A 16,262-nucleotide genomic window follows, 5' to 3' on the forward strand; every position below is an offset into this window, starting at 1 on the left:
GTATGTGATACATACCTCACACAAGTGTATGAGGGCCTTTAGTGTGTGCGTGCGTACACATGGGCAGACTAGATTGGCCAAGTGGTTCTTCTCCGCAGTCAAATTCGATTTTCACTTAGGCCCCCAGTTTGAGGTGCCCACAGCTGGTGGCGCTGCATGAATTGCACTTAAGGTGGGCCGGGATCATGTGACCGATGGCTGAGACCAGCTACACTAAGGTGGCCCCATCAGGCATTACAGGGGACAGCCTTTTAAACCATGGTGGCATCACCAGAGGAAACTGAGGCTAGGCAGCCTTTGTGGTAACCGTTAGAGATCATTCCGTTACAGCTAAAGCATGTTAAATTGACCTGCTATTTCCACAGTGTACACCATAACTTTTGGTCTCCAATAACATGGCCGCCACATCAGTATTACTCCTCTTCCTGCTTTTTATTACAATGCATATTATTAAATTGAAAAAAACATAGCATATTATGAATTTATGCCTATGAATAAAATAATATGAAACTTTAATGCCATCCCTGAGTCTTTTTAACCTTATTTAAAAACCTCTCTCGTCTAATGCACAGTGGAAAAAAAAAAAAACATAAAAACATTTGTACAAAAATAAAGTTATGCTCCCCCCACTATATACTGTCCACGTCTGCAGGCCACGTGAGGCGGCCTATGATTCCCCTGGGGCTTCCCCCACATTGTCTTGTCGTATAATCCTGGCCTTGCGGCCTAGTTTCTCTGCGTCCTGCAGGCGCCTGGATACGAGTGCTGCCCCCTCAAGCTCTAACACGGACTGCGACTTGGCAACGCAGCCTCCCTGAGGGCCTTCCACGGACTGCTGGGACACGAGCTTCTTCTTGCGCCTTGATCTCCGGCGGGCAGATGAGGAGGGAGTGCGGGGGGCTGGAGGAGTAGGACTGCTCTGGAATACCTATAGAATCAAAACATAAGTCAGCAGTCTCCTCTCTCTCTTCTACACCAGGGATGGGCAACCTTCGACCTCCACCTGTTATCGAGCTACACATCCTAGCATGCCCTGCTACAGTTTTTCTACGCAGCCATGCTAAAACTGTTGCAGGGCATGCTGGGATGTGTAGTTCAACAACAGCTGAAGGGCCAAAGGTTCCCCATCCCTGTTCTATACAATGGTTGCAACATTCAGGCAGAATGCTTTGGAACAATACATTTAATAGAGGCCGGGCTGAGCTCGTACCTTGGGTGAGAGATGGGAACATAGATAGAAAATACTCTTGGCCAGAGACATAAAAGATAATTGTAGGCTCCATATTAAACAATTGTAAGGGCCCTTATGTACCACCCTATGGTGCAAAACGTATATAGCACGTTACTTTGACAGGGAAGGTGGCCCCTCTCAGCTCTGGGCCCCATAGCAGCTGCACTCCCTGCACCTATGGTAGATACACCCCTGTATATAACACATGTAACTGTGACAGGGAAGGTGGCCTCTCTGAGCTCTGGGCCCCATAGCAGCTGCACCCCCTGCACCTATGGTAGTTACACCCCTGTATATAACACATGTACCTGTGACAGTAAAGGTGGCCCATCTCAGCTCTGGGCCCCATAGCAGCTGCACCTCCTGCACCTATGGTAGTTACACCCTGTATATAACACATGTACCTGTGACAGGGAAGGTGGCCCCTCTCAGCTCTGGCCCCATAGCAGCTGTACTCCCTACACCTATGGTAGTTACACCCCTGTATATAACACATGTACCTGTGACAGGGAAGGTGGCCCCTCTCAGCTCTGGGCCCCATAGCAGCTGCACCTCCTGCACCTATGGTAGCTACACCCCTGCATATAACACATGTAACTGTGACTGGGAAGGTGGCCCCTCTCAGCTCTGGCCCCATAGCAGCTGCACTCCCTGCACCTATGGTAGCTACACCCCTGTATATAACACATGTAACTGTGACAGGGAAGGTGGCCCCTCTCAGCTCTGGGCCCCATAGCAGCTGCACTCCCTGCACCTATGGTAGCTACACCTTGTATATAACATATGTAACTGTGACAGGGAAGGTGGCCTCTCTCAGCTCTGGGCCTCATATCAGCTGCACTCCCTGTACCTATGGTAGCTACCCCCCTGTATATAACACATGTACCTGTGACAGGGAAGGTGGCCCCTCTCAGCTCTGGGCCCCATAGCAGCTGCACCTCCTGCACCTATGGTAGTTACACCCTGTATATAACACATGTAACTGTGACAGGGAAGGTGGCCCCTCTCAGCTCTGGGCCCCATAGCAGCTGCACCCCCTGCACCTATGGTAGCTACACCCTGTATATTACACATGTAACTGTGACAGGGAAGGTGGCCCCTCTCAGCTCTGGGCCCCATAGCAGCTGCACCTCCTGCACCTATGGTAGCTACACCCTGTATATAACACATGTAACTGTGACAGGGAAGGTGGCCCCTCTCAGCTCTGGGCCCCATAGCAGCTGCACCTCCTGCACCTATGGTAGTTACACCCTGTATATAACACATGTAACTGTGACAGGGAAGGTGGGTCCCTCCCAGCTCAGGGGTGTGTGTGCCTGGTGGACCGGTGGTGATAAAGTCTTGCGGTATGTACCGGTGTTGGCTCCCACTGCTACAGCTACCCTAATGTTAAGGTTGAGGTACAGTTTATGCGTATGTTTATACAGCAATTTTTAATCAGTACTACATGGTCATTGTTCCACTTTTGAGATTAAGACTTCTAGCCAACAGGGTGTACTTGCACTTACCTCATCCACAGAGATGTTCTCCTCAACATTTGTGGTGGCCGGATGCTCCATCTCATTAAAACTCTCTTCTTGGTCCATAGAGATTATTGGAGAGCCGTGAAAACTTTCATCCAACGAGGACACGCTGTCCAGCTGCTCCGAGACGCTCCGACGCCATTCAGACGCACGGTCTGGCTGCTCCGGGACACTCCCCCGCTGTTCAGACCCAGCGTCCAACAGACCCGTGTGTCTCTCTTCTCGGCCTGCTCCCCCTTGTGGCTCTGGAATAGAGTCTGTTGTGTCCATCTCACTGATTGACCTCATCAGAGCACGGAGGTTCATTTTCCTCTTTGTAGAGGCAGGCGCTTTGGTAGTAGAGTCACAGAGGTCTTCTGGAGGGGAAGGCACTCGCGGGATTGGTGACTCAGTACTGGGATGCCACAGATAACTGTGCCGCTGCTTACTAAGGGCACCGGGAGAGTGGACATGGAGGAAAGAGCAGACAATAGGGAAAGCATTAGTGTTTAGAAACCTGGACTCTAGGAGGGGTGTTATCAGGAGAGAGATGTCCTCAGGCTGGATTCAGAGCCGCACGCAGCACCACATAACGAACGTGGATACACTATACGCTATAATGTGACTATGGACTGTCTCCAGACACGGGCATCACGCACCACACACTTATACATGCACTACCGAAGCCAACATCAGAAACGCCAGCTTCTAGCACAGTGTGGTCTGTAATTCAGCACTAATATGCAGACCAGTCTGTGCTAGATGCACCAAAGCAGAAATCGATACCCCAGGCAGGGAAGAGGAACGGGTTTTGAAAGATGCAGGGTTCTAGAATGACCACTGCAGAGCTGCCTGCGGCTCAGTATGAAGACCCCCTCAGTGCTTACCTTGCTCCCAGGATTCCCTGGTACGTCAGCAGCTGTCGCAGGAAACCGGCATTAGGTTGTACAATGTTCCGTCTGTCCTTAACGTGTTTTAAAGCGTCTTCTAACTTCCACTCGTACTCCTTCATGGCGTACGCGATAACGGTGGATGCTGAGCGAGAGACGCCCATCTTGCAGTGGACCAGGACATGGGAGCCTTGGCGTCTGTGAAGGAGACAATCACAATCACTCTACCATAGCTTAAGATGAATGGAGAACAAAAACATCCAGACATCTCGGAAAAAAAAAAAATAATTGGTCTGATCCGATAACTATATGTAAGAACCAAAATCCAATGTTTGAAGCTGATCAGATGCCTAGCCATACACTGGCATGGCAGGAACCGGCAAACAAGATACTCTGAGGTAAAATCTAAAGCTCTTAAGAATGGGGTCGGCTAGGACACAGTATAAGTTTACTGGCTGCGCTCAGCATACTTTGGGCACGGTGAAACTACACATCCCAGCATGCCTTGCCATAGTTTTAGCATTCCCTGATAGCTGCTGGGATGTGTAGTTTCACAACAGCCGGAGGCCCACAGTTTGGCCATGCTTGCCCCAGGAGATCTCTATAGCTCCCTCTACTGCTGAGCCTCAGTATAACATCCTGGGGCACCCGCTGCTGTGCTCAGAACAAGGCACTGTGGTTGCTGTTATTATACCTATTCCTCACAGTCACAAATGCTATTAGCAGCAACAAGAAAAGCCTCTCTACAATGCATTTTACTTGCCTTGTAAAATCCTTGCAGTTCCTCCTCCCTACCTGGGGTGTCGCTGTCTGCTGTGGTGATCTCCAACAGTATGGTTTGTACCTCAGCTTTAAAAGAACCAAAGCAGACAGAGACACCCCAGGCAGGAAGGAGTACTGCAAGGACTTTACAAGGAGCACGTCGCTAGAATGAACAGTCAGTCAGTTCATTCAGGAAAACTATGGATTTAATTACTGAGATTGTATTAGCAAAACACTGTCAAAAACAATATTTAATGGCTTACGGCACAAAAAGCATCAATGGAGGGGAGGGCAGGTCGGAGGCAACAGAAACACAAAGACAGTACACAACAGCCAGCAAAGCAAAACCAAGGACAAACCCTGTGCAGGAATGGGAGAAGGCAGCGGACAAGAGCAGGTCCTGAGGGCAGCAGAAGTCAGAATCAGGAAAGCAGGATGCAGGAGAAGTGGAGAGGAAAGTGATGGTGCTTGTACCCGTAACCTCCCTCGCAGGAAGCAGCGGTGATACAGACCACCAAAACTAAGAGTGAGGGCAATGTCCAAGCACAACTGAGGAAATGAAGAACAGAAAAGTGAGCAGAGGTTAATTGTGCAATGACAATATCCTAAACCAGGCATGTCCAAACTATGGCCCTCCAGCTGTTGTGAAACTACACGTCCCATCATGCCTAGCCACAGTTTTGCTAATAGGGAATGCAAGGCATGTTGGGATGTGTAGTTTCACAACAGTTGGAGGGCTGCAGTTTGGATAGGTCTGTCTTAAACCATATGTATATATAAATAAATACCCCACATGCTCTATACTGAATGGACTGTAATGCAGGATGAATTGTATTGATTACTCTGACATTTGCAGCACCTAGATCCCTCGTGTAGGTTATACTCTGACTTCCGGCTAACACTATCGTCATGGAAACCGTGATCTCATTCTGTTAGTGATGTTCTGTCCCTATCGCCACTTCCAAGTGCACCCACACGCTACACAGCATCAACTCATACTCAACAGGAAACGGTCTACAATCAGCACAGAATCGGATCCTTTAACACATTTTACAAAAAGAGAGATTTTTTTCCCTTCATTATTTAATAAATAAATCACACCTGAGAATATCTGTATTTCATGCAAATTTCATGTATTCGTTTAAAAAATAAAAACACATCTCAGGATTCCCCATAAGCGGGAGACCTGGGTTCCATTCCAGAGGAGACCAGATGGGAGGAGATGAGATATTAACTAGAAGCGCCACTTCCACCATAACTATGGAAACCACCTGCCGATTATACAATTCTGGCTCTGGATGCGATGCCGGTCCAAGGCGCAGGTCATATATAACGGACTAGGGCACCGGTGCTCCCGAGGGACACCCAACACAGTGATTGGTTGTGGGTTAGGGGCAACAGCTAAAACTTACCTAAGCCACAAAACTGGTCAGTGCCAGGAGGCCCCGTCCTAGGTGGGGGTGGATACGGTCACTAAACCGACGGGGTTTAGGTCGACACAAGCATTAGGGCAACAATGGGAAGGTCGACGGTCAAAAATCAAGTTCTTTTGTCCATGTCGATTTACGTCGACATTAGGGTGAAAAAAAAAAAAACGTGAAAAACTCATGTGGACCTTATGTTTGTGTCAACCTTCCGACCCTGTCGATCTTAGGCCTGTCAACCTATTTCATATGTCAAGCTAAGCCCTGTTGACAGTTAGTGGTCGATTTTCATACTTCGTACCTGCCCTGGGTAACATACAGCCCCTTTTAAATTCTATGCTTCAAAAAAATAAAATAAAAAAATAAAAAAACACTATCCCTGAACATTTCTCCTATGGGGCCCGTCCCAAAATGTAAACACACAAAAAAACTGAAATTGAGTCAATGTCATATTACAGTCCAGGTTTTAAGGCTATCCTTTTTACACTAGGCCAGGGATGGCTAACCTTGACACTCTAGCTGTTGTTGAACTACACATCCCAGCATGCCCTGCTACAGTTTCACTATTTGGCCATTCTATAACTGATGCAGGGCATGCTGGGATGTGTAGTTAAATAACTGCTGGAGTGTCAAGGTTATCTAGTGTTTATTCTAGCACCCGCCATCTTTGAAAACCCATGCAGTTCCTCTTCCCTGCCTGGGGTGTCGCTGTCTGCTGTGGTGTTTCTAGCACAGGTCTGGTTTGCATATCAGTGCTGATATACAGACCACACTGTGCTAGAAGAAATACAGCAGACAGCAACTCCCCAGGCAGGGGTGCTGTGATCACACAATATACACATACTGGAGTACACACACTATACAGATACAGACACCATTTACTTTAGAATAGGTCATATATGTTATTTATACAAACCATACACATGTGATAGTGTACTGCCTCAGCATCTGATGCAGGGGCACTTTAAGAGAGGAGGCAGCCCGTGCAAAGCCTTCTCCTCTCTGGCCGGAGCAGCGCCCATCCGCTGCCTAGTGCACTCAGACTCCACTGCGCATGCGTTAACTGCCAGAAAAATAGTGCAGTGGCCATTTTGTTGGCAATTCCAATTCCGGAGGGTAAGTATTAAAAAATGGGTGCACACATTTCACCCATTATAAATACCCCACTGGGCGGGGCAGCGGCCTGTGGCTGGAGGGGGAGGAGACAGTGCTTGGAGCGAACCCTGCCTCCTCCCTATAGGGTGAACAAGACCCTGGTCGCGGTTACCTGTTCCCACTGAAAAGCAACCCATGTCCAGGATTAGCCCTTCTTTTAACCCGGGCTGGAATAACTGGTTGCTGGAACTGGGTATTTTCAGAAGGCCCTTTCAGACAGCCCATCAACTCGGCAACAACCTGGGTTAATTTGTGCAATGTGAAAGAGATATAACTATTACTAGATAAGCTGTATAAACATAAGGTAACGTGAGCATGTGACAGAGTTGCATTCTGGGATATCAGGACAAAGATGGCTGCTAAAAAGAGAAGCGCAAGCAGTCAGTATCAAATTTTGATGATGCACCGTCTTTTGGATTTAGAAGTAATGTCTGTTCTCATAAGGCAGGCAGTACAAGGCATTCCTCGCTGTGGCTACATTGCCCTTCAGAGCCCAGGGCGCAAATTCCAGAGGATAGATATGAGGTACATTAGCTTAGCTGCCCCTTAGAACGTGACATGCACAATTCCCCGGCACCAGGGAGAAGACCTACTTGGCAGAGGAGATGAAGTGATGCGTCTCCTTCCAGTACTGCAGCAGATTTGTGCTCTCCTCATCCAGGACTCGGATATTTAGGTACGTAAAGGTCTCGGGAAAGAAGTTATCAATCTCGCGAGTGACGTTCAGTATGTGTGTGACCCTGAGGATGTGGAGGGAAAAATACACATTAATACTGCAGAAAGAGATATATAAAATAAGAGAACATGCTGGTGCAATAACCCTGGTGAAGTGATAAAGTGGTTGGGGAATAACACAGCAGCCAATCAACTGCTATTTTTCAAACACAGCTGATTGGCTGGTGCGTTATCCCCAAAACCAGGTGACCCACCGAACAGTGAGGTTCAAGTCGAGGGCACGAGACGCACCCCCACCCCCTCCCCAGTCCAGCACATGGCAACCATCCCAATAGATACATATATAGCCGACTACTCCACAACTCACTGAGGTAAAGTACTGCCACTGACCACTACAGGTCACTCGACTGACCAAGTTACTCCTTTGTGTTGTAAAAATCAATGGGCGATATGCTGCAAACAAAAAATGCCGTAAAAACCCTGTTTTCGGGGGTTTTAGCGCATTTTCATATGCAGCAAAGCCCCGCCGCCGGTTCTAGATGGCGTAACCCCACGGAAGCCTATGGACTGCCTTCGCGTCCTCCGCCGATCTGCGCCACCCCCATCACCTATGGGCTTCTTACCGCAGCGCTGTGTGAGGGATCCGTCACGGATCCCTCCCAGCATGCCCTGCGTCAGGCTCCGGCGCTCTGCGCAGATGGACTCCCGGGTCTCTGACCCGGAAGTCCAGCACCGGCACCGCATCACAAGGGACACCTCTTATCGCAAGAGCTGTCCCTTGCGTTAATATGTTAGAGCATGTGTGGTAGTAATGCGATGCCCGGCGATACAGGGCAGCGGATGTTAATGGCCCATGGTATGTTTGTATATATATGAATTCCAGCTGCCTATAGAACACGATAAATGGACGGCCATTTAGATATATCATTCAGATTCTAGGCTGACGAGATCTTACTTGTTCTTCTGTAGTTCATCCAAATTGGAGGCATTCCACTCTGACCCCTGCAAGGAATAAGCAAAACAGAACATTGAGGTCTCCGGGAGTGGGAACAAAACAGGATCCTCCCCCAACAGCGCCCTCCAGTGGCAGACATGCTTTAAAGACAGCACTGCCAGAAGCTGACAACAATAATTGGGGAGGGATGTAATTAATTTGGTCGCTAATCTGTTATACATTTCACACTGGAAAGGAAGAGAGATGGAAGCCATTGGAGTAGGGTATACTACGGTAAATCCACCCCCTACATTGGACCTTTATTCTATTCAGTCTTCATTTTCCCGCTTGGTTTGGGATGTCCTCCAGTTTAAAGGAAGCGGGGACAGAAAAACCTGCAGCCAATGAGATGATCAGAACATTGGGTGTGCTGATCAAGTGGGAGTCTGATTTGTCCCCTGTAACAAGGATATAAGTGATAGTGGCTGTGCCATGGAGGAAAACAAGAAGCCACAGGCTGAGCTTTGCATGATGGGAGGACAAGATTCCCCCAACAGCACATATACTGGCACGATAACCTGTGGTGTCACCAGCCCAATAGAAGTTCTGTATAATATGTTATTCAACCTGAAAGAGGTCATAAGCCTACTGCAGGTCAGGTCAGCTGGGAACCAACAAATGACAGTCATCAGCTAATTTACATATTAGATCTGCAGAGGTCGTGACCCTTTTAGGCACAACAAAAACACAATTGACCTCTCTGTCTCTCCCCCTAACCGGTCATAGTGGTTTGGTGAGAAGCCATCACAGGTCCAACGTCATATTCCACAGATGGAACCAGACATTCAGGATTACAGACTTCCTTGTATGCTGGACATGCGTAAACCTCATCTCATTCAGGAAACAGCCTGGTTACTCCTTGGGCCATATTCACATCTACTGCAGCGGGTTTATGATTGCTACAATCCTGTTCAATGTCCGGTATTAGTTTGCTATATCTCTTAGCCAATTATGTATTTCCATGCTCATAACCTTGGATACTGCGGCTTTGTATAAACCGACCAAAGTAGTCGGTGTCACAGATGCTCTTACCCATGGGTCTTCAAACTGTGGTCCTCCAGATGTTATGAAACTACACATCCCAGCATGCCTTGCCACAGTTTTAACACTCCCTTATAGCAAAACTGTGGCAAGGCATGCTGGGATTTGTAGTTTCACAACATCTGGAGAGCCACAGTTTGAAGACCCATGCTCTTACCTATATTCGGCAAATGCTGAAAAACATACGGGTCTCCCGTTTTACCAAAATCCCCACTGAATACTGGAACATCATACAGTACACACAGAAATAATGGCAATTTCCATAATCAGAGGTGAATTGATCACTAAATAATTCACCACTGCTCTTTTATAGGGGATCTGGAAAACATGAAAAAATGACGCACAAAGGCTATATTTAATCCTGTATTTTCGCTTGATTTTAATAAGACACAGAACCTGTGCCATAGGTGTACCATGTGTATATGATATGTACACCATAGATGTATGATAGGCAGGTGACAATCATCCGGACAGTACACAAGACGCACCAGATAAAGATAGGGGAAGATCTCAGAGGGACGGTCCATTTGAGCCAGTATCATAATCATCTCGTTATCGATGAACTCTGTGTAATCCTGCAGAGCGCAGTGAGTGTGCTGTTCCAGCGCATTCCGCACCTGCCGAGCACAGACGAGAGCAGAACAGATTAAGACCAAAATAGAAGAAAGGGGAGCAGAGGAGAGTAAAAGAATAGGTAAATAAAAAACGCAGATACATGTTCCTTGGAATCCTCGCTCCTTCCTCACCTGCTTAGATGTAATGTTCTCAAGATCACTCTCCCTCAAGATGTCTCGCAATTTTTTGCGGATGATTTTCTCTGTCTCTTCTCTGTGCGACAGACAGTAAATAGCATTGGTGTTAAACACACTTATAATGGGAAAGACTGGTTAATACCAGTGTTTGCAACAATCAGAAAAAGAAAGTAATAACGGTAAAAAAAAAAAAGAAAAAGAATAAAGTAAAAAAAAAAAAAATCATAAAAGTTAAAGTAATAGTTAAAGTAAAAAAATAAATAAAAAACTATATAAAAAAAATAAAAAAAAATAATAAAAAAAAAAATCGATGAATATGCTAAATACTATGTACTTTATATCACTATCCATATTATGCCAATTCTTGGACACCCCCCCCCCCCCCCTCCCCTCTCTGCTAAGGTGGAGAATGTGCACCCCTCAGTCATTGCGCTAACATTTGTCCTAGCTCTGTAACAGACCACTGCACTCTTTCCCCGCTCACCTCTCTGGGGTGGTGGGATCTCTCCGCGCAGACGTGATGTCCGACGTGGCTGCCCATGCACTAACACATCCCAAGGGCGAACGGTTATGGTCCTGGTAGTACACAAGCCCGGAGTGGAGGCTGCTGCCTGGGATTGAGCTGTTTGTCTCTGCAGCCTCACAAGCCTTGTGCAGCCTCTGCAGCAGGGACCTGCAACAAACAGCAACGACAGCAATTACAAAAAAAGCAGAGCAGAAGCAGCGGACAGATCGCAACTAACTTTATTGACAACTTACCACATAGTTTGCACAGATATAGGTTTAAACGCCCTGACGTCCATCCCACATGTAACACTGAATCCACTGTAACAAAAAGAAAGAAGAATTAGCCAGAGGTGCGTGTAATGGAGACAGCCAGCCGATACCGCCAGAGAACTCACCCATCTCCATCTATGAAGACCTGTGTGTTACTCCACACCGGGAGCACCGTACCAATAGTGCAGCCATTAGACCTGTACAAGCACAAAAGGGCACAGGTAATTAGGAACTACAAACCGTGAACTCACACTCATGCCCAACATTTCCTTTTTAACTATCAATTAGTGCTAGTCCGTTTTGAAAACAAATTCCTCTTTGGCTGGTACTATGGCCCTTATTCTGGTTCACTCGCAAAGGCAAATTCCTTCTCAAATGGACAAAACCATGTGCACTGCAGGTGGGGCAGATGTAACTTGTGCAGAGAGAATTAGATTTGAGTGGGGTTACATCTATATTGCAGTGTAAAAATAAGGCCGTCAGTATTTACCCTGCACATAAACAAAATAACTTACCCAAATCTAACTCTCTCTGCACAAGTTACATCTGCCCCACCTGCAGTATATTTTTGTCCATTTAAGAATTTGCCTTTGCGAGTGAACCAGAATAATGGCCTTTATCTCTCTCCGCTTTATCACTTTTCAAGGCTTAGTACATCTGCCCCAAAATTCTAAGATGTATGCCAGTGTAGGTATGATTCAGGAGGGCATTGCCAAGGAGCGGCGGGTCTCCTGCACTCCAGGAAAGAGCCTGAGTCATCAGCTTTGGTTGGGATTATACCATAAGATGATGCTTAATAACCGTCCTGGCTGCTCACACACATAGGATTTACGGATAAAAGGGAGGTAGATTTTATAGCTGCATTTCCTATGGCTTATTCACCAGCGTGTACATGCCCAGCGCCTCGCTGAGCTGCACTTTATTAGGGGTGTCGTAACAAAGTCTTACCCGTCGTGAGGAAAGTCGATGCCCAGCAGAATGGTTTGTTCCTCGTTGGCTCTTCCCAAGCAGGAAACCACCAGCAGATATCTGGTCAGACACGACCGGACAGGCTCCAGGCGGACAGCCTGGTGGGAGAGATAAGAACCACTTCAGCTGCCGGGAGTACACAACAGAGCCCTAAAGGTGACCACAGTACATTCACTGTTCTGTATATGCTTCCACCTGCCACAGAAATAGCTGGGGGGGTCCTCTTCCACCTGCTACAGGAACTGCTAGGGGTGGGGGGTCTCCTCCGCCTGCTACAGAAACTGCTGGGGGGGGGGGGGGTACCAACTCGCTTGCCACGCTACGGGCAGGTTACTATCCCCAATCATAGACCATGCTGACAAAAAAAAATAAAGTGTATTGACCATTGCCACGGCAACCATTTGACCCTAAGAACCATTAATCTTCTGTACCTGGTGACAATATGTGTTCGACCCATGGACCGGTCATTCAAAAGCAGGGCAGGTGATCATTTTTATTTACACTGACAGCCGACCACACTGTGGTTGCGTTTTGAAGTTTCCCCATTACGATATTATTAAACCATCATAGCAGGAAGTACATACACTGATCATGCCAGGCGAGCGGTCAGATTGGATAAGAGGTGGCCATTCAGGCTTGGCCAAATCATCTAAGACAGCAAATCATATGTGAGAGGCATGTCCAACACCCAACCTAAATTGCAATATAGAAATAGAAATGCCCAACATCTCTACGCTGCATGCAAAAGCAGGCAGTATATACCCTGCAATAAAAAAGAAAACCATGTATTTGCACCCCTAACATTGCAACATAGTCTGCTTTGCTACTAACTTGGAATTAGCTCCTGCGTGTCACCGACGCCTGCCCATGCAAGACAATGACCACGCACTCAAGCCAAACGTGGTCTTCACCCGGCCACGTTTTGCAATAGGCCTGATAAATGAACCTAGAAATGTACATAGGAACGGGTCTCACCAGATAGATTGCTTTGGGGCGATATAGAGTACAAGTTTGGGCCACAACCTGCAATGCAGCAGCCCAGCATTTCTCACACCTGGTGTACAGACATGTACTGGACAAAGTCGCTCTCTCTCCCCTTTACAATGTAGCAGCAGGGAACATGTGTGTTTTACAACCCAATGTTGACCTAGGAAGACCCAGTAAAGCTGCCTTTGAACAACAGATGGAGGGAAGCAGATTGCCAGACACCTCCATTGTAAATAATGATTTTATCTAGCATATCCTCTCACCAATTGTAGAGTGTCCTCCTCCCGCAGCAATCTCAGCATGGCCTGCAGGTGGAGCTGCTGCTCGCTGGGGCCTGTTGTTTGGGGAGGCTCTGTGATCTCCTCAGGTTCTCCCTCATCCTGGAGGAGCAGAGCGGCTCCTTTCACCATGACAAAGCTCTGCCTGTATGGGAAAGAACATGATATGGATGAGAGCGGGTGTTAGTCACAAGGTGGTGACAGGGAGAGAGAGTACCTAGGTAATCAATGCCCCAAACATAACGGTTGTTGGCAGCTTTGAGAGAAAAACTATTGTTCTCTTACCGTCTCTGCATTCGCCGCCTCCTGATCTTCTCATCATCCTAAAAGCAACAAAACATACTGTCAGGGGTCATTGCTGTGGGGTACTGTATATATCCCACCACTACTATTGTTCATTCTAGCACTCTGCAGCTTTTAAAACCCCATACAGTTCCTCTTCCCAGCATGTGGTATGCCTCTCTGCTGTGGTGCTCGTAGCACAGTGTGGTCTGTATCTCAGCACTTATGCAGACTAGACCTATGCCAGAAACACCACAGCAGAGAGCGACACCCCAGGCAGGGAAGAAGAACCGCACAGGTTATGAAAGATACAGGGTGCTATAATGAACACAAAGCATGCCAGGAACCATCTAAGCAATGGTATCAGTACCAGGCTGAAAAGCGCAGACTAGTGTTCATTCTAGCATCCGCTATCTTTGAAAACCCATGCAGTTACTCTTCCCTGCCTGAGGTGTCACAGTCTGCTGTACTGCTTCTAGCACAGTGTGGTCTGTATATAAGCACTGATATGCAAACCAGACCTGTGCTAGAAACACCACAGCAGACAGCGACACCCCAGGCAGGGAACAGAAAATGCATGGGTTTTCAAGATAGCGGGTGCTAGAATGAACACTAGCACAGACGATAAAGCAATGTATTGGGAAGGGCCCCGGGCCTGTTCCGTGTGTCTTTATTTTCTTGAAGCCGCAGATTGGGAGTCTGTGATTGGCTGGGGATCCCGGTACAGATATAACTGGAAGTGGCATGCACAGGAGATCCGTGGCCAGGAGCTGTATTAGGTTAGTGGTCACATAATCTATACCTGATATGGGGGTGGATCTATTGTTATAAAAGTGTACATACTGAATAAGGGGCAAGGCAAATACCACTTTATATCTATAAATATACTTCTGAAAGAGAAGCATTGTCCACTCCACATTGTACTTTGTACTGTTTACCTAACTCTTCCTGTGTATTAGTACCATAGCTTCCTGACACATATAGCACCATAAACTCCAATCATTCTACCCCCCACCTAGTCCCCTGAACTAACCGTACCCCCTCTAGGTTCCTGCGCTTTGTACTAGGGATAAATGATCCGGTTCATGGGTTACAGCAGCGTTATACGCGTCACACTATGGGAAACATTTACTGACATGGCTCACTGATGAATTGTAGATGCTTGGTTGATATTTTGGTATCGTCGTCACGCTTATGTTAGCGACATTGGGTCTGTGGCTTCCTCATTGGGTCAGGCAGTGACTTATATCTGATAACAGCCGGCAAATCACCATCAGTGTGTGAGCTGACTGCAGTACTACTGCAAGACATCAGCCCATTGCACCATAGCAGGCAGGCACACAGCTACACCCAGCAATAACTTCTTCTTTCCTGCCTGTCACCCATCCTGGGCATAATTACCCATGCAGCATGTATGTATGTATGTATTGTAGCAGCTGGGGGGAGCATCATAGGGCATATCAGTAATGGGCGAGCTGCAGTATAGCTGCAATGCACTGTTACATGATTACAATACTTGCATAATGTGTGTGATTATATATATATATATATATATATATATATATATATATATATATATATATATATATATATACACACACACACACATGCAATGATTACTGTGGTCAGCAGAGTGCGACAGCAGCAAGCACCACCTGGTTATAGATTATATAGGAGGGCCAAGGTGCTGGAATTCAGCATTGAGAATGTTGCATATTATATATATATATATATCAGTGTGCAGGAATGTGGCATGCACAGAATATATATATTGCCCCAGCGTCAGGGTAGTGCTGAACAGCACACTCAGCACCGCTGCTATGTCCCCGGCAGCAGCCCCCATCCCAGCCGGTTACCTGGGCAGGTGTGGGTCCCGTCCCTCCCTCCAGGGAGGACAGCTGCAGGGTGACCAGCGCCATCAGGCCGCTCCCGGCTGTCTCTTCCCCCGGACTTTCCCAAGTCTCCGGCTCTGTCTTGCAGACTACTTGGCGGCGGCTGCTCAGTGCTGCAGGGACCAGGAAGAGAGCGCGAGAGAGAGACAGCCCCGGGCAGGAGGAGGAGGGACCGGGGCCCGGGAGAGAAGTATGTGACAGTCACTGCAGACATGCCCCTAGAAGGAGGGAAGGGTGAGAGCTGGGAGACTGCTGGGCGGGGGCAGGAGGGTGCTGCCTGTCTCATCATCTCATAGTACAATAATCACTGGTGTGGGTGTCAGTGTCACTTACACACCAGTACTGTATGTCTGCTCATCTATCTATCTATCTATCTATCTATCTATCTATCTATCTATCTATCTATCTATCTATCTATCTGTATGTCTATATTAAAAGTTCAGAACACTAACTAAAGGTGCCCACACACTAGAACGATTTTTGGGCCGATTGGGCGATTTTCGCTAAATCGGCCGATATATCATCCGATGTTTACCGATAATCGGTGGAAAATCGGCCGATTTTGGTCCGATGCGCGCTCCCGTGGATCTTTAGCTGAATCTTCTGATCTTACGTGCTGCACAAAACATCAGAAGATGTAACAAAAGATCC

At 47.4% G+C, this 16,262-nt stretch overlaps 1 protein-coding gene across 1 annotated transcript; it reads right to left on the reverse strand.

Annotated features, from left to right (window-relative positions):
- Positions 1–411: 411 nt before the first annotated feature.
- On the reverse strand, positions 412–15,841 carry SSH3 (slingshot protein phosphatase 3). The gene is made up of 14 exons (XM_083145893.1): positions 15,576–15,841; positions 13,723–13,760; positions 13,423–13,582; positions 12,152–12,270; positions 11,329–11,400; positions 11,186–11,251; positions 10,911–11,099; positions 10,421–10,502; positions 10,163–10,291; positions 8,595–8,641; positions 7,558–7,704; positions 3,621–3,821; positions 2,740–3,181; positions 412–928 (listed from the first exon to the last, which is right to left on the reverse strand). The coding sequence occupies exons 1-14, from the start codon at positions 15,636–15,638 to the stop codon at positions 668–670; spliced, it is 2,016 nt and encodes a 671-aa protein (XP_083002019.1). The 5' UTR covers positions 15,639–15,841; the 3' UTR covers positions 412–667.
- Between the last annotated feature and the right edge of the window lie 421 nt (positions 15,842–16,262).

The sequence above is a fragment of the Crinia signifera genome, chromosome 6 (assembly GCF_055691185.1).
Source record: "Crinia signifera chromosome 6, ASM5569118v1, whole genome shotgun sequence".
NCBI classification, from domain to species: domain Eukaryota; kingdom Metazoa; phylum Chordata; class Amphibia; order Anura; family Myobatrachidae; genus Crinia; species Crinia signifera.

Bases quoted from the DNA above. Each gene is read 5' to 3' on its own strand.
- SSH3 (XM_083145893.1), bottom strand. From the start codon at position 15,638: ATGGCGCTGGTCACCCTGCAGCTGTCCTCCCTGGAGGGAGGGACGGGA. The intron at 13,761-15,575 runs GTAACCGGCTGG...TGTTGCTTTTAG, and splicing joins CGGGACCCACACCTGCCCAG to GATGATGAGAAGATCAGGAG. The intron at 929-2,739 runs GTAAGTGCAAGT...TTGATTCTATAG, and splicing joins AGAACATCTCTGTGGATGAG to GTATTCCAGAGCAGTCCTAC.